This window comes from Dryobates pubescens, chromosome 33 (assembly GCF_014839835.1).
Source record: "Dryobates pubescens isolate bDryPub1 chromosome 33, bDryPub1.pri, whole genome shotgun sequence".
In the NCBI taxonomy this organism is placed as follows: Eukaryota; Metazoa; Chordata; class Aves; order Piciformes; family Picidae; genus Dryobates; species Dryobates pubescens.
Window position 1 is genome coordinate 3,055,196 of NC_071644.1, and position 22,001 is coordinate 3,077,196.

Genomic DNA, 22,001 nt, shown 5'->3' on the forward strand with positions numbered 1-22,001 from the left:
CCCCCTCCCCCCCTTGAGAAGCAGGCTAGGAGGAGAGCAGAACTCAGCAGCTCTTTTCCCCCCCACCCCCAACCCCAACCCTTCCCTTGGTTCGGGCAGTGGAAGTCCCAACCGCCAGGAGAAACACTCTCTGCCCTCCCCCTCCTCCCACCCCCAGCAGCTCAGCACCCACCCACCCTGTGCCCAACCCCCCACCCCCAGCCGTCCAGGGGGAAGCGATTCGTTTCCTTTTGCTTTGTTTCCAGTTCTCTTTCACGCACCACAGCATTTAATAAACCTTTGCTTTGTTTTGTTTTCTTTTACAGTTTTTACACCGATGTAACAAAAGGGCAGGAGAGGGGGGGGGGAAGGGGAAGGGGCTGGGGAGAGGGCAAAAGACAAACGATGATTGGTGTTTATGCATATAAATGGGGGAGGGTGGAAGAGAAAGAGAGAGAGAAAGAGAGGTGGGGGTGGGGAAAAAGAATCCATGGACTTCTCCAGAAACGTAGGCCTCAGAGACTGAAAAAGTTTGTACAGCTTTATTCGTGGGGAGAGGATGGCATCGGGGTGGGGGGCACTGAATGCAGAGTGGGAGGTGATGGAACAGAAAAGGGCCACCGGGGGGGGAGGGGGTGGGGAGGGGGCTGAGTTTGCTATGGAAGGAGTCTAACGAGTGCATGGCGATGTCTGGTTAGCAGGAGGAGTCGTTTAACTTTGCTGCTTTCTCTTCAAAGCCTCCACCAGGTCGTTTTTGAGAGCTTCCTGTTTTGATTTGTCTGCAAAAGTCTGCACAGACCTGCAGGGGGAAGAAGGAGAGGCGAGTCAGAGGGGAGAGGAGGAGGAGGAGGAGGAGGTGGCTCAGCAGCACTTGGAGTGAAGAGGAAGGAGAAGCACCTCAGCCCAGGAGAGCAGACTGGCCTTGCCTGCTGGCTAGGGGAAGCAGAAGGCAGAGTGAACGCCCGGTGAGAACATCCCAGCACCACTCAGGCCAGCGAGGGTGGCACCACAGCCAGCCTGCCCCAGCAGACCCCCTCCAGCTGCTGCAACGTTCTTCCAGACCCCAGTACCACCAGTGCAGGGGGTTAGTGTTCTCACCCTCCCAGCCAGCCTGAAGGGAAGGCAGAGGAGCTCCAGCTTCCCACCCAGGCAGGTGAGCAGGGCAGGGCTGGGGGAAGCTCTGAACCTCTTTGCAGACTGTTCACCCAGGGTCAAGCAGCCACACTGACACTTCCCCCTGGGGGGATTCACCAGTGGGGAAAGCAGCCAGCTGCTGTCCTCAGTTTGCACCTCACCAAGAGTCATCAGTGACTCAAAGCAGCTGGAGAGCAGAGGTGCTGTCAGCAAGAGGAATGCTCCAAGTTTGCTCCTAGAAGCCAAGCTCCATCTTTTAGGAGCCAGCTCAGCTCACTTGCCTGCCAGGCAGTTGTGGGGGAGCCCTCACTTGAAGTGCTACAGTCAGAAAGGGTAAGGACCTTTGAAAAGGCCTTCAGCCACAGGCTCAGCTGCTGGGACAGCCCTGAGGCTGCTGGCAGCCAGGAGTGCTCAGCATCCGGCCTGGCAGGACCTCCCCACACATCAACCACACCTCACACCCTCCTCAGGCCTGGGAGCAGCCCCTGTGAACGAGGCTGCTCTCCCTGTCACATCTCTTCCTAACAAGATTGCCATCCCCTTGTCTCTGGAGGCTTCTGCTGCTTTAAGAACCACCTCTGCCTTTCCTCTTTGCATGTCCCAGGCTGCAGAAGGTGGTTCTTGGCCACGAGCAACCCCTGGAGCCTCTTCCCCTGAACGTGTTGGAGACAACATCTGCAAGTCGTTACAGGGGGGAAGGTTAAAGTGGCTGGGGGTGCCCCAGACCCTGAGAGCTCCAGAGCAAGTGAGAGCCTTCAGCAAGCCCCTCCAGAGGCTGAAGCGTTTGGGCAGAGCTCCAGCAGCACCAGCTCCGAGGAAATCCAAGATGCCCCAGGCAAAGAGGGGATGTGCTCTCGGGGTGAGCTCCCACTTGCTCAGAGTCAGGGAAGTGCCAGTGTTTCAGAACTGTGAGACTTCCAGGATCCCAGTCCTTCCCCAGGGAGGACACTGAGGTGGACAGGGAGGTTTGCCCCCTCAAGCAGGGTCCCACAGCTGTGAAGAACTGAGGGTGCACAGGGGACAGAGCCCCAGGGCCGCTGGGTTGGATCAGCCCAAGCTGACAGCACTTTGGGTAGGCGACCACCTGCTCCTTCCTGGCTCCCCAGCAAGAGTGCCAGGGGCTCAGCCCTGCCAGGGCTCAGAGCGTGGCGCTGCAGCTGGGGGAAGGGGAGGGAGTGACATCTCCAACCCCAACCAGAGCACCCAGTTGGCCATCCTGAGAAACAACCCTCGGGTGAAACAGGGCTGAGCTGTGGCTCATCAGTCTGCAGGAGTTAGAGGTTAGTTCTGGTCTGGGTTATCATGCAGAGGTCTCATGGGTGAGTCCTGGTTTAGTGCTGGTTTTGTCACACCTCACAGGCAGGGGTACCTGGATTGGTTTAGTTATCAGGCTGGATGTAGATCTGGCGCTGAGTCAGCACTTGAGAAAGTTCCCTCTGCAACTGCTTATACTTTTGGTTGTCAGGAATAGCATCAATAGATCTACAGAGAGCAGTTTGGAAAGGAGGGGAGCAAACAGGGAGAAGAACAGTCAGGAGAACTCGGCAACAGGCAGCTGGCAGTCTGGAATCCGGCCGGGCAAACACACAGCTCAGGAGAAACAGGAGAGGAGGGGAAGCCAAGCCCCGGGGCTCTGCGGTCCCTGAGCACCGCACCGAGTGCCCCAGGCAGAGGAGAGATTGGCTTACAGCAGCTTCGGGCAGCGTTCAGCAGGACAAAGGCTGTTACAGGTTTCCTTTTCAGGCCAATAAACGCTCCCTGCCTAAAGCCCTGCGCACCGCAAGTGAAAACAAGAGGCCTGCTTAGGGGAGCTGGGCTTTGCAAAGCCCCCAGCCAGCTGCTCCTGCAGACGCTGCCCAGGCAGCAGCCCCGATGATTCCTTGGCGCCGTTCACCTGCCAGGAGGTGAGAGAACAGCGCTGTGCTTGCTGGTGCCCTTTGTGCCTCCTGCACTCTGCTGGGAGGCTCAGCTGAGCCGTGCAGATGAAGGGATTTGGCATCTTGATTCTCCACTTTCTGAGCAGGAGAGAGCAACCAGCTTGGGACTTCTACAGAAAGAAGCAGGAGGGCTGAAAAGTGCAGCAGCTGCCCTGGCAGGGAGGTTCCTCACTTGCTCTGCTCTAGCCCGCTGAATTCTGACCAGCAGTGGGGAGAGAACAACTTCAACCCAAGCCTCAATACCACAAGCCACGAGCCTCACGCCTTAATGCTGGGACTGGCTTTGTTAAAGCCAGCAGAAAGAGAAGCCAGAATTGAAATGTCACCTCCAGGACCACGAAGGACCAAACCTCCTCATTAAAACTAGCTCTGCCGTCCAAGTGTTGCTAATTGGGCTACTTCCTGCCGGCCCAGGGAACAAAGGAGTCAAAACATTGCCATAGCTACAAGGTAGAAGTGTTCCCAGCCCCACACAGCCGACAAGCGCGGGGAGGTGAACGATCAGCGACATGAAAAGGTTTGTGTAGGGCAGGGGGGCTCGGCAAACAAAAGCAGCTCGGTGCTGGGCTGGGGAGGGCACCACAGGGGAGCAGCGGGGGTCCAAGAGGCAGCCGGGGAAGCTCTTACCTCAGCCCATTAACGATGTCCTTTGTCTTGCCAAAATAGATCTCGTTCAGCGTACTTCTGATTTTGTTTTCCATGTCCTGGAAGAGAAGGGAGAAGCCAGGTCCTGAGGTGCTGCCACTCACACTGCTGGGGGCCAGCAGCTGGCCTCACCCTGGCACAGCACGGTGCAAACCCATGCCCTGCTCCTCCCAGGAGCAGCAGGACTCCCTCTCTGCTCCCAGCAAAGAAATAAAGCTGCAGCTCTCCTCCTGTCCTTTCCTCCCAGTTCGCTGCTGCAGGCTCTTGAGTACCTGAAGGGGCCTGGAAGAAGGCTGGGCACAGGCTGTTTGGCAGGGCCTGCTGTGACAGGACAAGAGGTGATGGTTTGAAACTAGAAGAGAGAGACTCAGAGTGGGGAGAAGGGAGAAATGTTCGACCCTGAGGGTGGTGAGAGCCTGGCCCAGGCTGCCCAGAGAGCTGGGAGGTGTCCCAGCCCCTGGAACCATCCCAGGGCAGGTTTGGGGCCGTGAGGAACCTGCTCCAGCTGCAGCTGTCCCTGCTGACTGCAGGGGGTGGCACTGGATGAGCTGTTGAGGTCCCTTCCCACCCAAAGCAGCCTGGATTCCACGGCTCGGTGCCTTTCAGCACCACGAGAGGGCAGCTTCAGTCCGTGCCGCTGCATTCAGCTGCAGCGAAGGAAAACGCCTCTCACCCTGAGCCTCCTCTCTCCTTTCCCGGCACTGAAGAGACTACCAGAGGCAGGTTTGTCCTTCAGCACAGCCAGCAGCTCACAGCTCTGTGCTCCTGGGCTGAAGTTCTGAGCTGGGGACTGCTTCATTAAAGCTGCATTGAACACATCCAAGTGCCAGGGGCTGCACTTTGGCCACAACAACCCCAGGCAGTGCTGCAGGCTGGGGGCAGAGGGGCTGAGAGCAGCCAGGCAGAGAGGGACCTGGGGGTGCTGGTGGACAGCAGCTGAACAGGAGCCAGCAGTGTGCCCAGGGGGCCAAGAAGGCCAAGGGCATCCTGGCCTGCAGCAGGAAGAGTGTGGCCAGCAGGAGCAGGGAAGTCCTTGTGCCCTGTGCTCAGCACTGCTGAGGCCACACCTGGAGTCCTGTGTCCAGTTCTGGGCTCCTCAGCTTAGGAAAGAGGTTGAGCTGCTGGAAGGTGTCCAGAGAAGGGCAACAAAGCTGGGGAGGGGTCTGGAGCACAGCCCTGGGAGGAGAGGCTGAGGGAGCTGGGGTTGCTTAGCCTGGAGCAAAGGAGGCTCAGGGGAGACCTTCTTGCTCTCTCCAACTCCCTGAAGGGAGGTTGCAGCCAGGTGGGGATTGGGCTCTTCTCCCAGGCAGACACCCAGCCCCAGAACAAGAGGACACAGTCTCAAGCTGTGCCAGGGGAGGTTCAGGCTGGAGGTGAGGAGAAAGTTCTTCCCAGAGAGAGTGATTGAAGCTGCAGCAGGCTGAGGCTGTGTGCAAGAGAAGCTGCAGCAGGCTGAGGCTGTGTGCAAGAGAAGCTGCAGCAGGCTGAGGCTGTGTGCAAGAGAAGCTGCAGCAGGCTGAGGCTGTGTGCAAGAGAAGCTGCAGCAGGCTGAGGCTGTGGGCAAGAGAAGCTGCAGCAGGCTGAGGCTGTGTGCAAGAGAAGCTGCGGCAGGCTGAGGCTGTGGAGGCTGCCAGCACTCACCTCTACCAAGCGTCCGATGTTGGCTATGTGTGGAGAGGAGTCGCTCACAGTCTCATCTCTCTCCACCTGCAAAGGAAAGACACAGCTGCATTGGTGGCAGGGAAATCAGGCTGGAGGGGAGGAGGAAGTTCTTCCCCATGAGAGTGGTGAAGCCCTGGAATGGGTTGTCCAGGGAGGTGGTTGAGGCCCTGTCCCTGGAGGTGTTTAAGCCCAGGCTGGCTGAGGCTCTGGCCAGCCTGATCTGGTGTGGGGTGTCCCTGCCCATGGCAGGGGGGTTGGAACTGGCTGATCCTTGTGGTCCCTTCCAACCCTGACTGATTCTATGATACTAAGAGAAGGCTCCAGGGAGGCCTCAGAGCAGCCTGCCAGTACCTGAAGGGGCTCCAGGAGAGCTGGGGAGGGATTATGGACAAGGGCTGGGAGTGCCAGGATGAGGAACAATGGCTTTGAGCTGGGGGAGGGCAGATTGAGGCTGGAGATGAGGAAGAGATTCTTCACAGTGAGGGTGGGCAGACACTGGCACAGGTTGCCCAGGGAGGCTGTGGCTGCCTCCCCCCTGCCTGGAGGTGTTCAAGGCCAGGCTGGATGGAGCCCTGAGCAAGCTGGGCTGGAGGGAGGTGTCCCCTGCAGTGTGTGCTGCCAGCATGCTGGGGGGGCAGTGTGTGAGGAGGAGAGGCAGGCACCTGCAGCAGGTGAGATGTGTCAGCACTGAGAGCAAAGCTGGGGAGCTGAGCCTGCTGCACAGCACCAGGCTGCTTCAGCTCATCTGCCTGTGCCTGGCCAGAGCCCACAGCTGCCCCTCTGTGCTCAGGAGGGAAACCACACTCCCCAGCTCAGCTCTGGCTAGACACAGACAAGCTGCTGAACAATGAACACGTCCCAGGAGCCTCAACTGACACAAGATGTGCTGAGATGGCAGGGAAACAAATCTGGGAGGGGGTAGGGGGGGGGAGAAATGCAGTGGGAAGAAGTCTTCAAAGGGTTTCACTAATCCCACTGAATTCTCTTATCCATCTGTTCACATCCCTCCCTCAGGGTAGGGGTTACAAATCTGGGCCAGCTACAGGTTTCCTCTCCTAAGCCAAGTCTGTGAGAGGCTGGGGGAAGCATGTCAGCTAGCTGGAGCCCTGCAGGCAGCACAGGGCTTGGAGGGGGGGTGGGGGTGGGGTGGGAAGAGAGCAAGGGAGGCTTAATTTTGCCTTTAGACTGCAGTCAGATTGTTTACACGGGATGGAGACCCTGCCTGCAGAAGGATCCAGTTGCAGGAGAGGGGAAATGTTGAGTCTGGAGTGGACAGCCAGACATCCAGACAGCAAATCAACCCAACCTGGGGCAGCTGGCAGCGGGGCACTGACTCCCCCCCTGCGTGCTCCCCCCTGCAGCTCCTCCCCAGCTGGCCAGGCCGAGCCGAGCTCTGTGCTAAAGCAGCAGCCCTGCAAACCCCTTTGGCTTTTCTCTGCAGGCCCTGCCTGACTCCATAAAGCCTGCTGCCAGGAGGCAAAGCATTTTTATGTGCTCTGCAAGGCCAGATGTGAGGAGAGGCTGCTGGCAGGGAGCTGAGGGGCAGGCAGCAGCCAGGTCAGACACACAGCCCAGGGGCTGGGGCTGCAAAGGTTCCTTCCGGGGGCGCTGCCTGCAGGACCTCAGCAGAAAGCTGCTGCTTAGAAGGGAGGAAGGGGAAATTCCACTCTCTGAGCTGATGTTAGCAAGCAGCTCATCTGCCCTCTGCTGCTCCCCATCTGCTGTTGGGCTCAGCCCAAAGCCTAAGGCTCCTCTGGAGCTGAGGCCAATCTCCTCTCCTGCTGGAGACGTGCTGCTGGGCTGCCCTGCCCCCCTGCCCCCATCTGCTGCAGCCTGGCTCAGGGGGACCTCACTCTGCTGGCTCTGATAGGCTCTGGGTGGCTGTGGGCACTTGGGATGGTTCCTGCTCTTGGGGCTCTCTGTTTGGAGGCAGAGTTAATGCAAGGAGAGAAACTGGAAGTTGGACAAACACTTTGTGGCTTAACAAAACCCAGCAGAAAGATAAGGAGGAAGCTCCTCCAGCATCCTGCTCTGGAGCACAGACCTCATCCACAGCTGCTCTGGCCACACAGGGATGTGACAATCCCTGCAGGGAAACAGGGCTGTGAGAGCCCAAGGCTGCAGGCCCTGGGCAGTGGGCAGGCTGCAGGCCCTGGGCAGGCTGCAGGCCCTGGGCAGTGGGCAGGCTGCAGGCCATGGGCAGGCTGCAGGCCCTGGGCAGTGGGCAGGCTGTGGGCAGTGGGCAGGCTGCAGGCCATGGGCAGTGGGCAGGCTGCAGGCCCTGGGCAGTGGGCAGGCTGCAGGCCATGGGCAGTGGGCAGGCTGTGGGCAGGCTGCAGGCTGTGGGCAGTGGGCAGGCCATGGGCAGTGGGCAGGCTGCAGGCAGTGGGCAGGCTGTGGGCAGTGGGCAGCCTGCAGGCCGTGGGCAGTGGGCAGGCTGCAGGCAGTGGGCAGTGGGCAGGCTGCAGGCAGTGGGCAGGCTGTGGGCAGTGGGCAGCCTGCAGGCCATGGGCAGTGGGCAGGCTGCAGGCAGTGGGCAGGCTGTGGGCAGTGGGCAGCCTGCAGGCCATGGGCAGTGGGCAGGCTGCAGGCAGTGGGCAGGCCGTGGGCAGTGGGCAGCCTGCAGGCCGTGGGCAGTGGGCAGGCTGCAGGCCATGGGCAGTGGGCAGGCCATGGGCAGTGGGCAGGCTGCAGGCAGTGGGCAGCCTGCAGGCCGTGGGCAGTGGGCAGGCCATGGGCAGTGGGCAGGCTGTGGGCAGTGGGCAGCCTGCAGGCCATGGGCAGTGGGCAGGCCATGGGCAGTGGGCAGGCTGTGGGCAGTGGGCAGCCTGCAGGCTGTGGGCAGTGGGCAGGCTGCAGGCAGTGGGCAGGCTGTGGGCAGTGGGCAGCCTGCAGGCCGTGGGCAGTGGGCAGGCTGCAGGCCATGGGCAGTGGGCAGGCCATGGGCAGTGGGCAGGCTGCAGGCAGTGGGCAGCCTGCAGGCCGTGGGCAGTGGGCAGGCTGCAGGCCATGGGCAGTGGGCAGGCCATGGGCAGTGGGCAGGCTGCAGGCAGTGGGCAGCCTGCAGGTGCAAAACATCACAGAGTGGCTCAGGTTGGAAGGGACCTCAGAGATCATCACCTCCAACCTCCCCACCATGGGCAGGGACTCCTCTCAACCAGACTCAAGGCTTCACCCAGCCTGGCCTCGAACACCCTCAAGGAGGAGGCAGCCACAGCCTCTCTGGGCCACCAATTTCAGGCTCTCACCACCCTCCTCTTGAAGAACTTCTTCCTCAGCTCCACTCTAACCCTGCTCTGCCTCAGCTCCAAACCCTTCCCCCTTGCCCTGGCTCCAGACACCCTCAGGGAAAGTCTCTCTGCAGCCTTCCTGCAGGATCCCTTCAGGTCCTGGCAGCAGCTCTGAGGTGCCCCTGGAGCCTTCTCCTCTGCAGGCTGCACAGCCCCAGCTCCCTCAGCCTGTGCTCACAGCTGAGCTGCTCCAGCCCTTGGAGCATCTCTGTGGCCTCCCCTGGCCTCACTCCACAGCTCTGTGTCCTCCTTCTGCTGGGGACCCCAGCACTGGAGGCAGGCTTGGAGTGATGTGGATGTCAGGGAGGCACAGCTCGGCCTCTCTCTCTCTCCAGTGCTGATTTCACACTGTAACCAGACACAAGCAGGTTGTGAGCTCTGCAGGCATCACCTGAGAGCTTGCTTCATCCTCTTGTGGTCTTGAACCAGAGTACCCAGAGGTATCCTGTGGCCTTAAGCCAGCTACATCCAAAGCCATCAGCACATCTGGGGGTGCTGCCCCAGCTCTCCACACCAACTGTCCAGATCAGCTCAAGCCTTCTGCTCTGCCAAACCTCCATCCTCATGTGGAGCAGAAATGGTTTCCCAGCCAGTCCCTGCTCAGCACAACTCTGCTGTCCCCTGCACCCCAAAGCACCACTTGGGCAGCAGTGGAAGGGTGCCTGCAGGAAGCTGGAGCAGGGCTGAGGGGAGACCCCCTGGCCCTCCACAGCTCCCTGGAAGGAGGCTGGAGGGAGGTGAGGGTTGGTCTCTCCTCCCCAGGATCAGGACAAGAGGAAAGGGCCTGAAATTGTGCCAGGGGAGGTTTGGGTTGGACAGGAGAAGAAACTTCTTCCCTGAAAGGCTTCTCCAAGCCTGGCCCAGGCTGCCCAGGGAGGTGGTGGAGTCCCCATCCCTGGAGGGGTTTCAGAGCCCCAGAGCTGTGGTGCTGAGGGCCAGGGCTTAGCCCCAGCCTTGGCAGGGTCAGGGAATGGTTGGCCTGGGTGAGCTTGAAGGTCTCTGCCAACTAAATGATTCTGAGTCTACTTCCACAGGCAGGCAGAGCTCAGGCTGCCCCAGAGCAGCCTCCCCCCAAGCCCTGCAGAACTTCCCAGACCCCACTTGGAGTAAGCAAACCCAGGCACAGCTGTGCTGCTTTAATCTGAGATCCCAGGCTCCACTTCCTCCACAGCTTCATATCCTCCCCTGCCCACACCTCCCTGTGTAAATAAACTCCAGGGCTGGAGCCAAGCTTCCCCCTCAGCAAACCTGCACTCCCTCAGCAGGCTCAGCCTGCCCTGGGATGCACACACACACACCAGGCCCTTTGTGTGCAGCCAGGGCCCAGCCAGGCACCTGCTGCTCTGGCCTGCAAGGAGGGGGCTCCAGAAACACATCCAACAAAGTGCACTTCTGACTGGCTGCCAGGCTAGGGGGACCTGGGGGGAGTGGGTGACAGCAGCTGAACAGGAGCCAGCAGTGTGCCCAGGGGGCCAAGAAGGCCAAGGGCATCCTGGCCTGCAGCAGGAAGAGTGTGGCCAGCAGGAGCAGGGAAGTCCTTGTGCCCTGTGCTCAGCACTGCTGAGGCCACACCTGGAGTCCTGTGTCCAGTTCTGGGCTCCTCAGGTCAGGAAAGAGGTTGAGCTGCTGGAAGGTGTCCAGAGAAGGGCAACAAAGCTGGGGAGGGGTCTGGAGCACAGCCCTGGGAGGAGAGGCTGAGGGAAGAGGCTACAGAAGGGGCTGAGGACTAAGAACTCCTCACACAGCACAGCTGCAGGCAGTGTGAGGATCTCCCTTTTCTGCCCTGGGTTCTGGGCAGGCTCTGTCCTGCCAGGCCTCTGCAGACAGCAGAGCTGCAGCCCAGAGGCAGGCTCTGCAAGTGCAGTTTGCATTGGGTGTGCAGGAACAGAGCACCCTCCCCCCTGGGGCCTTTGCTGGCTCCTGGCCTCTGCTTTCATGCATCACATCCGGGTGGGAAATGATCTGCTGCTGAACTGGTGGCAGCAGCAAGAGCCTCCCCATGCAGCTCCCAGAGGGCAGGGTGGCAGCAGCTTCAGGCCAAGGGGTGCTGAGGACACCCAGCCCCAGCAGACTCTCTGCTGTCCTTGGCACAGCTCTCACACAAGCAGAGGGCCAGGGCCAAAGTCAAGCCCTTGGCCTCCACTTCACAGCTCTGGTTTCAAGCACTAGCAAGGCCTGGGATTAAGTGCTTGGCCAGGTCACCAGAGCTGAGCTCTGATGACTGCAGCCACTTCCAATGCTCTCTCTCCAGATGCCTTTTTGTTTCCCCCCACCCCTCCCTGCTCTTCCAGCAGCTCCTTCTCTAAGCCAGCCAGGTGGAGAGAAAACTCAGCCAGGCCCAGGGCAGGCTGCTGGGCCTGCAGTGCTCACACCACTTCAGCTCCCCTCTGCCTGCCCCAAACCTGTGCAGCAGCACAAAGTGCTGAACAGAGTCTGCATTGTCCTTTGTATCAGCCCTGAAGCCTCATAAAGGAGCTCCAGCCCCTGCCAAGCTCTCCACTCACTCAGGACCATACAATGTGCCTCCTGTCCTCCAGACTTCATTGCTCCCCTCACTGGTTGCCACAGGCCAGACCCTGAAGTCAGCAGCATGAGGGAGGGAGGGAGGCCTGCAGCCTTCAGCAGGTGGCTGGGGGCAGAAGGACCTCCAGCCAGGCCCAGCAGAAGCTGCCTGGCAGAGACTCAGCACTGCTTGAAGAGGCAGCAGGCTGGCACCACCCTGGAGAACATCAGCTCCAGAGCTCCAGAGGAAGGCAAAGTAATTAACACTGGCACAGAAACCTCAGAGGCCCAGGAGAGACTGCTGGGCTCCTTTAAGAGGGTTGAGCACATCACTGCCCTGCTACTGCAGGAGGAAAACCCTGCTGGAAGAGAAGCAGCAGAAGGAAATGGGCAAACCCCAGGGGTAAAAATCAGAAGGGACCTCTGGGGCTCAGCCAGCCCAAGCCCCCTGCCCCAGCAGGGCACCCCCAGCACCCTGCCCAGCAGCACAAGGCCCAGGGGGGGTTGGGAGCTCTCCACACCAGGAGACTCCACAGCCTCTCTGGGCAGCCTGCTCCAGGGCTCAGCACCCTCACACCAAACAACTTTCTCCTCCTGGGTGCCAGTTTGTGCCCAGTGCCCCTTGGCCTGGCCCTGGGCACCACTGAGCAGAGTCTGGCCCCAGCCTCTTGCCCTCCAGCCTTTAGCTCTTGCTGAGCATTGCTCAGCTGCCCTCTGGGGCTGCTCTTCCCCAGGCTCAACAGCCCCAGAGGGGCTCTCAGCCTTTGCTCCTCAGATTTCCACTTTAAGGAGCACCAAAAGCCAAGCTAAGGCTGCAAAGCAAGTTTCAGCTCCTGCTGGGTGCTTCTGTGTTGAAGTGAAAGCTCTGCTGCCATCAAGCAAAGCTGAAAGGTGCCCCCAGTAGCCACACACTTGTGAGCTGGCTGCACACACACCACCCCAGACTCCACTTGCTGGGCCTGCCTGGGGCTGCTGGGCTGCTAAAGCTGAGCAGAGGATGGCAGGCCTGGCCCTGCAGGGCTGGCTTACCTGTCTGGTAAGGCTCCCTCCAAGGTTCATGGTACCAGAACCAGTTTTGTTAGTCTGCAGCCAGAGCATCACTGTGGAGGTCAGCTTGTAATGGGCAGTACGACCACTGGACTTCTCCTGCACAGCAAACAGAGGGGAGAGAGACAAAAGAGCTTAGAATCCCTCCCAGAAACCAAACAGTGGCTGGCCCAGGAGACCCCTCAGGCAATGAGCCCCCCCAGGCAATGAGCCCCCCCCAGGCAATGAGCCCCCCCCCAGGCAATGAGCCCCCCCTAGGCAATGAGCCCCCCCAGGCAATGAGCCCCCCCAGGCAATGAGCCTCCCCCAGGCAATGAGCCCCCCCCCCAGGCAATGAGCCCCCCCCCCCTAGGCAATGAGCCCCCCCCAGGCAATGAGCCCCCCCCCAGGCAATGAGCCCCCCCAGGCAATGAGCCCCCACCCCTAGGCAACAGCCTCCCTCACACAGTCCATCAGCAGTAAGTCTGCAGCTGACAGCAAGCTGGGGGCAGGAGTTGAGCTGTCAGAGGGCAGCAGAGCTCTGCAGAGGGACCTTGCCAGGCTGGGCAGAGGGGCAGAGGCCAAGGGCAGGAGATTGAACACAGCCAAGTGCCAGGGGCTGCACATTGGCCACAGCAACCCCAGGCAGTGCTACAGGCTGGGGACAGAGTGGCTGAGAGCAGCCAGGCAGAGAGGGACCTGGGGGTGCTGGGTGACAGCAGCTGAACAGGAGCCAGCAGTGTGCCCAGGGGGGCAAGAAGGCCAAGGGCATCCTGGCCTGCAGCAGGAAGAGTGTGGCCAGCTGGAGCAGGGAAGTCCTTGTGCCCTGTGCTCAGCACTGCTGAGGCCACACCTGGAGTCCTGTGTCCAGTTCTGGGCTCCTCAGTTTGAGAAGGACATTGAGAGACTTGAAGGTGTCCAGAGAAGGGCAACAGAGCTGGGGAGGGGTCTGGAGCACAGCCCTGGGAGGAGAGGCTGAGGGAGCTGGGGTTGCTTAGCCTGGAGCAGAGGAGGCTCAGGGGAGACCTTCTTGCTCTCTCCAACTCCCTGCAGGGAGGTTGGAGCCAGGTGGGGGTTGGTCTCTTCTCCCAGCCCCAGAACAAGAGGCCACAGTCTCAAGCTGTGCCAGGGGAGGTTCAGGCTGGAGGTTAGGAAGAAATTCTTCCCAGCAAGAGAGATTGGCCATGGGAATGTGCTGCCCAGGGAGGTGGTGGAGTCCCCATCCCTGGAGGTGTTTAGGAAGAGCCTGGCTGAGGCCCTTGGTGCCATGGTTTGGTTGATCAGAGGGTGCTGGGTGAGAGGTTGGACTGGATGAGCTCAAAGGTCTTAACCAGGTTGGAAAATTCTATCCTATTCTATTCTATTCTATTTTCTATTCTATTCTAATCCTATTCTATCCTATCCTATCCTATCCTACCCACTCTGTCTCCTCAGCCCAGCTCCCAGTGTGTCCATTCCCCTCCCCAGAGCCAAGCCAGGCAGAGCAGTTCCCCCTCCCCTTCCCTTGCCTCTGTTGCCTGAGTGCTGTCTCCCTGCAGCCCCTTTCCTCCCCCTGGGCTCACCAAGCTCTCAGCTCTCCTGGGCTTCTGCTTGCTCCCAGCCCTGACCTCTCTCTAGCCAAAGTGCCTCAGGGAGTTCTCCCAAATGGGGGGGTGGGGAGGAAAGCAGTTTGGAGCCCCCCAGCACCCCAGCTCATTGTGCTCCCTCACTGTGCTGCACCCCCTGGGGCTTTGTGTGCCCTGAGGGCTGCCAGCTGCCCCAGAGGCTGTACCTGAACCTCCACCACGTGGATGGAATCCCAGCAGCCCTTAATCTTCTTTGATCCATCTCCAGCTTTCTTAATGAGGATCACCCCAGCAAAACCATGATCCAGATCCCAGAGGTAGACAGAGGAGACTCCACCTTCAAAATACCTGCAGGAGGCAAGGCAAGAGGTGGGTTACAAGCCAGCAGGGTGCAGGGCAGAGGCAGGGCTCACCAAGCAGCAGCAGGATCCCTACAGCCTGGCAGAGGCTCTCCCTTCTCCCTGGAGCCAGCAAGCTCTCAGCACCTGCAGCACTGCAGCCAGCTCTGCTGCCCCCAGCTCAAGTGGGACATGGAACTGCTGGGGGCTGCAGCACCTCCCCTCTGGGGACAGGCTGGGAGAGTTGGGGCTGTTCAGCCTCCAGGGAAAGCTTAGAGCAGCCTGCCAGGACCTGAAGGGGGCTGCAGGAGGGCTGGGGAGGGACTTCTGACCAAGGCTTGGAGTGCTAGGATGAGAGGGAAAGGATTGAAGGTGGAAGAGGGGAGAGTGAGAGTGGAGAGGAGGAAGAAATGCTTTGCAGGGAGGGTGGGGAGACTCTGGCACAGGCTGCCCAGGGAGGCTGTGGCTGCCTCCTCCCTGGCCAGGCTGGATGAGGCCCTGAGCAGCCTGGGCTGGTGGCAGGGGTCCATGGCAGGGGGTTGGAACTGGCTGACCTTTAAGGTCCCTTCCAACCCAAACCCATTCTGTGAATCCCTGCAGAGAGCCCCAGTGGCTTGGAAGTGCAGGCACCTGAGGCTGCAGCCAAGCCACTGCTGGCTCCAGGAGGGCTCACAGCAACTCAGCCTCCCCTTTCCATTCCATGGGCTGCTTCTGCTACCCAGCACCAAGCTCAGCCTGGCCATTTACAGCTGTGAGGCCCACGGGGAACACTTCCCCTGCCAGGCCTCAGAGCCCCCTGGAAGGGCTCTGCAAGCAAGCTGGGGAGAGCCTTTCAACAAGGGCTTGGAGTGACAGTGGCTTTGAGCTGGAGGAGGGGAGCTTGGGGCTGGAGGAAGAAAGCCTTTAGAGTGAGGTGGGGAGACACTGGCACAGGCTGCCCAGAGCTGTGGCTGTCCCCTCCCTGGAGGTGTTCAAAGCCAGGCTGCATGAGGCCTTGAAGCAAGCTGGGCTGGTGGGAGGTGTCCCTGCCCATGGCAGGGGGCTTGGAACTGGCTGATCTTGAAGGTCCCTTCCAGCCCAACCCATTCAGCTCTCCCTGGAGGTGTTGAAGAAAGCTGTGGCCATGGCACTGGGGCCATGGGTGGATGGCCATGGTGCTGCTGGGCTGCTGGCTGGCCTGGAGGAGCTTGGGAGGCCTTTCCCAAGCCCAAACACTGCTCTGATCCAACCAACCAGCACTGCCCTGTGACCTCTTTAGCAGCCAGGAGGTGTTGGGTGACAGGCTGGACCTGATGATCCTTGAGGTCTCTTCCAACCTCATTGATTCTATGGATCTGCTCAGTACCCCCCCAGCAAGAGGAGAGCTCCACAGGCTGACTTCCAGCAGGCAATTCCCACCTGGCAAACCAAGCAGCACCCTCTTTAGAACCCCCCCTGGGGATCCCACCAGTGGGGTTTGGTTACTGCAGGGCCTGGGGGCTTCACTTCCAATGCCAGAGAGCAGGAGAGAGCAAACAGCCACCTCCAGGAGGCCCCAAGCAGCCCCTGAGGCTCTGTGCTAAGGCACTTCCCCTTCCCCCCCCCACACCTTCTGAGCTTGAAACCTTAATGAAGAGAGGGACCCCAACCAAGGCTGGGGGAAAGTTCCTCTTACCTACTGTACTTTGATCCTAAGGACATGAAACAGGGGAGGGAGGGCTGGGGAGAGGGGGGGAACCAAACCATTTTGATGTGGTTCACCTTTATGAGGCTTTCCCATCAAGGCCTCTGTGGGGATCTGAAGAATGTGCTAAAATGTTGTCTGAAGCCACATCAAGGCAGCTGGGGAACCTCCTGCCACAGCCAGCAGAGCACAGCTGGAAGTGCTTTGGCCTGCCCCTGGCTAGCTCATGGCTCCAACCCAGCAGCAGTCTGACCTGCAAACACCACCAGGCCCCTGCAAGGGAAGCTGCTCTGCCCCTGCCCCAGCCTGGGCACAGAGGCTGAACCCCAAGGCACAGCAGGAGAGCAGCAGCCAGAGCCTGCCCTGGGCTGCAGCAAGGCAGAGGCACTGCAGGGCTGCACTGCTCCCTCATGGGGGAGAGCATCTCCCACTGAGCACTGCAGGGCTGCACTGCTCCCTCATGGGGGAGAGCATCTCCCACTGATCACTGCAGGGCTGCACTGCTCCCTCATGGCAGAGAGCATCTCCCACTGAGCACTGCAGGGCTGCACTGCTCCCTCATGGCAGAGAGCATCTCCCACTGAGCACTGCAGGGCTGCACTGCTCCCTCATGGGGGAGAGCATCTCCCACTGAGCACTGCAGGGCTGCACTGCTCCCTCATGGCAGAGAGCATCTCCCACTGAGCACTGCAGGGCTGCACTGCTCCCTCATGGGCAGAGAGCATCTCCCTCTGATCACTGCAGGGCTGCACTGCTCCCTCATGGCAGAGAGCATCTCCCACTGAGCTCTGCAGGGCTGCACTGCTCCCTCATGGGGGAGAGCATCTCCCACTGAGCACTGCAGGGCTGCACTGCTCCCTCATGGGGGAGAGCATCTCCCACTGAGCACTGCAGGGCTGCACTGCTCCCTCGTGGCAGAGAGCATCTCCCACTGAGCACTGCAGGGCTGCACTGCTCCCTCATGGGGGAGAGCATCTCCCACTGAGCACTGCAGCAGAGGCACTGCAGGGCTGCACTGCTCCCTCATGGCAGAGAGCATCTCCCACTGAGCACTGCAGGGCTGCACTGCTCCCTCATGGGGGAGAGCATCTCCCACTGAGCACTGCAGCAGAGGCACTGCAGGGCTGCACTGCTCCCTCATGGCAGAGAGCATCTCCCACTGAGCACTGCAGGGCTGCACTGCTCCCTCGTGGCAGAGAGCATCTCCCACTGAGCACTGCAGGGCTGCACTGCTCCCTCATGGCAGAGAGCATCTCCCACTGAGCACTGCAGGGCTGCACTGCTCCCTCATGGCAGAGAGCATCTCCCACTGAGCATTGCAGGGCTGCACTGCTCCCTCATGGGGGAGAGCATCTCCCCCTGAGCACTGCAGGGCTGCACTGCTCCCTCATGGCAGAGAGCATCTCCCACTGAGCACTGCAGGGCTGCACTGCTCCCTCATGGCAGAGAGCATCTCCCACTGAGCACTGCAGGGCTGCACTGCTCCCTCATGGGCAGAGAGCATCTCCCACTGATCACTGCAGGGCTGCACTGCTCCCTCGTGGCAGAGAGCATCTCCCACTGAGCACTGCAGCAGAGGCACTGCAGGGCTGCACTGCTCCCTCATGGCAGAGAGCATCTCCCACTGAGCACTGCAGGGCTGCACTGCTCCCTCATGGGGGAGAGCATCTCCCACTGAGCACTGCAGCAGAGGCACTGCAGGGCTGCACTGCTCCCTCATGGCAGAGAGCATCTCCCACTGAGCACTGCAGGGCTGCACTGCTCCCTCATGGGGGAGAGCATCTCCCACTGAGCACTGCAGGGCTGCACTGCTCCCTCATGGCAGAGAGCATCTCCCACTGATCACTGCAGGGCTGCACTGCTCCCTCATGGGGGAGAGCATCTCCCACTGAGCACTGCAGGGCTGCACTGCTCCCTCATGGGGGAGAGCATCTCCCACTGAGCACTGCAGGGCTGCACTGCTCCCTCATGGGCAGAGAGCATCTCCCACTGAGCACTGCAGGGCTGCACTGCTCCCTCATGGGCAGAGAGCATCTCCCACTGAGCACTGCAGGGCTGCACTGCTCCCTCATGGGGGAGAGCATCTCCCACTGAGCACTGCAGGGCTGCACTGCTCCCTCATGGGGGAGAGCATCTCCCACTGAGCACTGCAGGGCTGCACTGCTCCCTCATGGGCAGAGAGCATCTCCCACTGAGCACTGCAGGGCTGCACTGCTCCCTCATGGGCAGAGAGCATCTCCCACTGAGCACTGCAGGGCTGCACTGCTCCCTCATGGGGGAGAGCATCTCCCACTGAGCACTGCAGGGCTGCACTGCTCCCTCATGGCAGAGAGCATCTCCCACTGATCACTGCAGGGCTGCACTGCTCCCTCATGGCAGAGAGCATCTCCCACTGAGCACTGCAGGGCTGCACTGCTCCCTCATGGGGGAGAGCATCTCCCACTGAGCACTGCAGGGCTGCACTGCTCCCTCATGGGGGAGAGCATCTCCCACTGAGCACTGCAGGGCTGCACTGCTCCCTCATGGGGGAGAGCATCTCCCACTGAGCACTGCAGGGCTGCACTGCTCCCTCATGGCAGAGAGCATCTCCCACTGAGCACTGCAGGGCTGCACTGCTCCCTCATGGCAGAGAGCATCTCCCACTGAGCACTGCAGGGCTGCACTGCTCCCTCATGGCAGAGAGCATCTCCCACTGAGCACTGCAGGGCTGCACTGCTCCCTCATGGGGGAGAGCATCTCCCACTGATCACTGCAGGGCTGCACTGCTCCCTCATGGCAGAGAGCATCTCCCACTGAGCACTGCAGGGCTGCACTGCTCCCTCATGGCAGAGAGCATCTCCCACTGAGCACTGCAGGGCTGCACTGCTCCCTCATGGCAGAGAGCATCTCCCTCTGATCACTGCAGGGCTGCACTGCTCCCTCATGGGGGAGAGCATCTCCCACTGAGCACTGCAGGGCTGCACTGCTCCCTCATGGCAGAGAGCATCTCCCACTGAGCACTGCAGGGCTGCACTGCTCCCTCATGGGCAGAGAGCATCTCCCCCTGATCACTGCAGGGCTGCACTGCTCCCTCATGGGGGAGAGCATCTCCCACTGAGCACTGCAGGGCTGCACTGCTCCCTCATGGCAGAGAGCATCTCCCACTGAGCACTGCAGGGCTGCACTGCTCCCTCATGGGCAGAGAGCATCTCCCACTGAGCACTGCAGGGCTGCACTGCTCCCTCATGGGGGAGAGCATCTCCCACTGAGCACTGCAGGGCTGCACTGCTCCCTCATGGCAGAGAGCATCTCCCCCTGCTCAGCCCCCTGAGCAGTGTTTTGGGGCTGCTGGGCACTTGCCACTTCCTTGCTAGCTCTGTGGCTCTCCCTGTGCTGGTTGGAAATGGCAGGGAGCAGGCAGAGGGGAAGAGCTTGGTGAGAGCTGTGCCAAGGCACTGTGCACTGCTGTCATCAGCAGGGCCCCCAGGATGAGCAGAGGCTTGGAGCACCTCTCCTGTGAGGCCAGGCTGAAAGGGCTGGGCTTGGCCAGCTGCAGAGGAGAAGGCTCCAGGGGGACCTCAGAGCTGCCTTTCAGTATCTGCAGGGGAGCTCCAGGCAGGCTGGGGAGGGACTGCTCAGAAGGGGCTGTGGGGGGAGGACCAGGGGCAGTGGTTTGAAACTGGAGCAGGGGCAGATTTAGCTTGAGGTCTCCCCACCATGAGGGTGGAGAGACCCTGGCCCAGGCTGCCCAGGGAGGTGGTGGAGTCTCCATCCCTGTGGCCCTGGGGCCAGGGTTTAGAGGCCATGGTGGGGCTGGGTTGCTGGTTGGCCTCAATGACCTCTGAGGCCTTGTCCAACACTAACAGTTCTGTGCCCCTCCACAATTTCACTGCCTGTGTCTCCAGCCAGCTCTCTCCCAGGGAGGCTCCCAAGCCTGCTCTCTGCTGGACAGCAGGAACTCCCCAGGAGCTGACACTGGGGAGGGGTCTGGAGCACAGCCCTGGGAGGAGAGGCTGAGGGAGCTGGGGTTGCTTAGCCTGCAGAAGAGGAGGCTCAGGGGAGACCTTCTTGCTCTCTGCAACTCCCTGAAGGGAGCTTGGAGCCAGATGGGGGTTGGTCTCTTCTCCCAGGCAGCCAGAACAAGAGGACACAGTCTCAAGCTGTGCCAGGGGAGGTCCAGGATGGATATCAGGAGAAGTTCTTCCCAGCAAGAGAGATTGGCCATGGGAATGTGCTGCCCAGGGAGGTGGTGGAGTCCCCATCCCTGGAGGTGTTTAGGAAGAGCCTGGCTGAGGCACTTGGTGCCATGGTTGAGTTGATCAGAGGGTGTTGGGTGAGAGGTTGGACTTGGTGATCTCAAAGGGTCTTTTCCAACCTGGTTAATCCTATCCTACCCTATCCTATCCCATCCTACCTTATCCTATCCCATCCCATCCCATCCCATCCCATCCTATCCTATCCTATCCCATCCCATCCCATCCCATCCCATCCTATCCTATCCTACCCCATCCTACCTTATCTTATCCCATCCTACCTTATCCTACCCTATCCTATCCCATCCCACCCTACCCTACCCTACCCTGCCCCTGGCCTGAGCACAGCTCCCTGACAACTCCTCTCCCCCTCCTGCTTTGCTCCCAGGAGCAGAGCAGCAGCCTGCAGAGCAAGCTGGGGAGATGTGTGTGTGCCCAGGGAGCAGGTTTCCCCCTCCCCCATCCCCCCCCCCAGCTGCTGAGCCCAGCCCAGGCTGTGCCTGGCCTCCACACAGGTATTTCCAGGAACTGCTCCCAGCACACACAGGTGCACAGGGCCCTGCAGCAGACATTCCAAAGCACTTAGGCATGTGCAGCTCCAGTGCCAGCTGCACTTCAAAGCACACATCTGGACCATGGAGTTGGAGGGGGGATGACTCCAGGGTTGTGGAGTGCAAAGAACCTCCCCCCCCAGGCAAGGCAAACTGCACCCAAACCATGGGGTCCTGAAGGCTGCACCCCCCCCCAGAGCCTCCCACTCTGCCACCTTCCATCCTTTCATGCTCTGCACGATGATTTCCACCCCCCCTGCCACCCCCTTGCTCTTGGCAGAAGGAAGCCAGTGAGCAAATCCCTTCTGAGAAGTCACCTGGCAACAGTTCCATCAGGCACCTCACAAGCAGGACAAGGAGGCACTCTGTGGCATGGCCCAGCCAGGGGCTGCTTCATTAACCACCAGGAAGTGCTGACTGCTCACAAATCTCCAGGCCATGCCCTGGCCCAGGCTCCCTGCACAGCCAGCCCCAGCCTCCAGCAGCCTGACACGGTTTAGGCTCTGCCAGGTTGGGTAGGAAGGAGGGGGGGAAGAGAAAAGAACCCCAAGCCAGCAGCAGAAGCCTCCTGTGGTGTGGATGAAGCCTGCCAAAGTCTGCCCAGGCTGCAGCTCCCAGCTGGCACAGCTCTCTCCTCCAGGCTGGCACTGCTCAGATGCACTACAAGAGGGCTGCTCTTTGTTATGCCCTTCTGCTGCCTTCAGGCCCCCAGCACTGAGCACCAGGCACAGCTCTGCAGGCACAGCCACCTGGGCACAGAGAGCAGCCCTGCCATGAGCCCTGAGCACAACAGACTGTGGGCAGCAGGGGCAGGGAGGGGATTCTGTCCCTCTGCAGGGCTGGGGCAGCTCTGGAGCCCTCAGCACAGCACAGACCTGATGGAGCAGGGCCAGAGGAGGCCACAGCAGGCACAGCTCTGCAGGCACAGCTCTGCAGGCACAGCCACCTGGGCACAGAGAGCAGCCCTGCCATGAGCACTGAGCACAACAGACTGTGGGCAGCAGGGGCAGGGAGGGGATTCTGTCCCTCTGCAGGGCTGGGGCAGCTCTGGAGCCCTCAGCACAGCCCTGATGGAGCAGGGCCAGAGGAGGCCACAGCAGTGCTGGCAGGGCTGGAAGCCCTCTGCTGGGAGGCCAGGCTGGGAGAGTTGGGGTTGTGCAGCCTGGAGAAGGCTCCAGGGAGACCTTCTGGAGGCCTTGCAGTGCTTCAAGGGGAGATCAGCAAGCAGGGGACAGAGTTCTGAGCAGGGCCTGTTGGGACAGGACAAGGGGGGATGGTTTGGAACTCAAAGAGGGAGATTTAGACACAAGGGAGAAATGTTTGCCCCTGAGGGTGGTGAGAGCCTGGCCCAGGCTGCCCAGAGAGCTGGGAGCTGCCCCATGGCTGGAACCATCCCAGGTCAGGTTCTTTGGGGCTGCTGTAGTTGGGGATGTCCCTGCTGGCTGCAGGGGGTTGGACTGGATGAGCTTTGAAGGTC

The 22,001-nt window shown here is 60.6% G+C and overlaps 1 protein-coding gene across 1 annotated transcript in view; it reads right to left on the reverse strand.

Annotated features, from left to right (window-relative positions):
* Positions 1–465: 465 nt before the first annotated feature.
* CAPZB (capping actin protein of muscle Z-line subunit beta) overlaps positions 466–22,001 on the reverse strand; it is a 69,114-nt gene continuing 47,578 nt past the window's right edge. The window contains exons 5-9 of the mRNA XM_054175876.1: positions 13,947–14,088; positions 12,179–12,295; positions 5,337–5,402; positions 3,678–3,754; positions 466–778 (exon numbers count right to left, since the gene is read on the reverse strand). Of these exons, the coding sequence (XP_054031851.1) occupies positions 691–778; positions 3,678–3,754; positions 5,337–5,402; positions 12,179–12,295; positions 13,947–14,088 (490 nt within the window). The 3' untranslated portion in view covers positions 466–690. The remainder of the gene's footprint in view (positions 779–3,677; positions 3,755–5,336; positions 5,403–12,178; positions 12,296–13,946; positions 14,089–22,001) is intronic.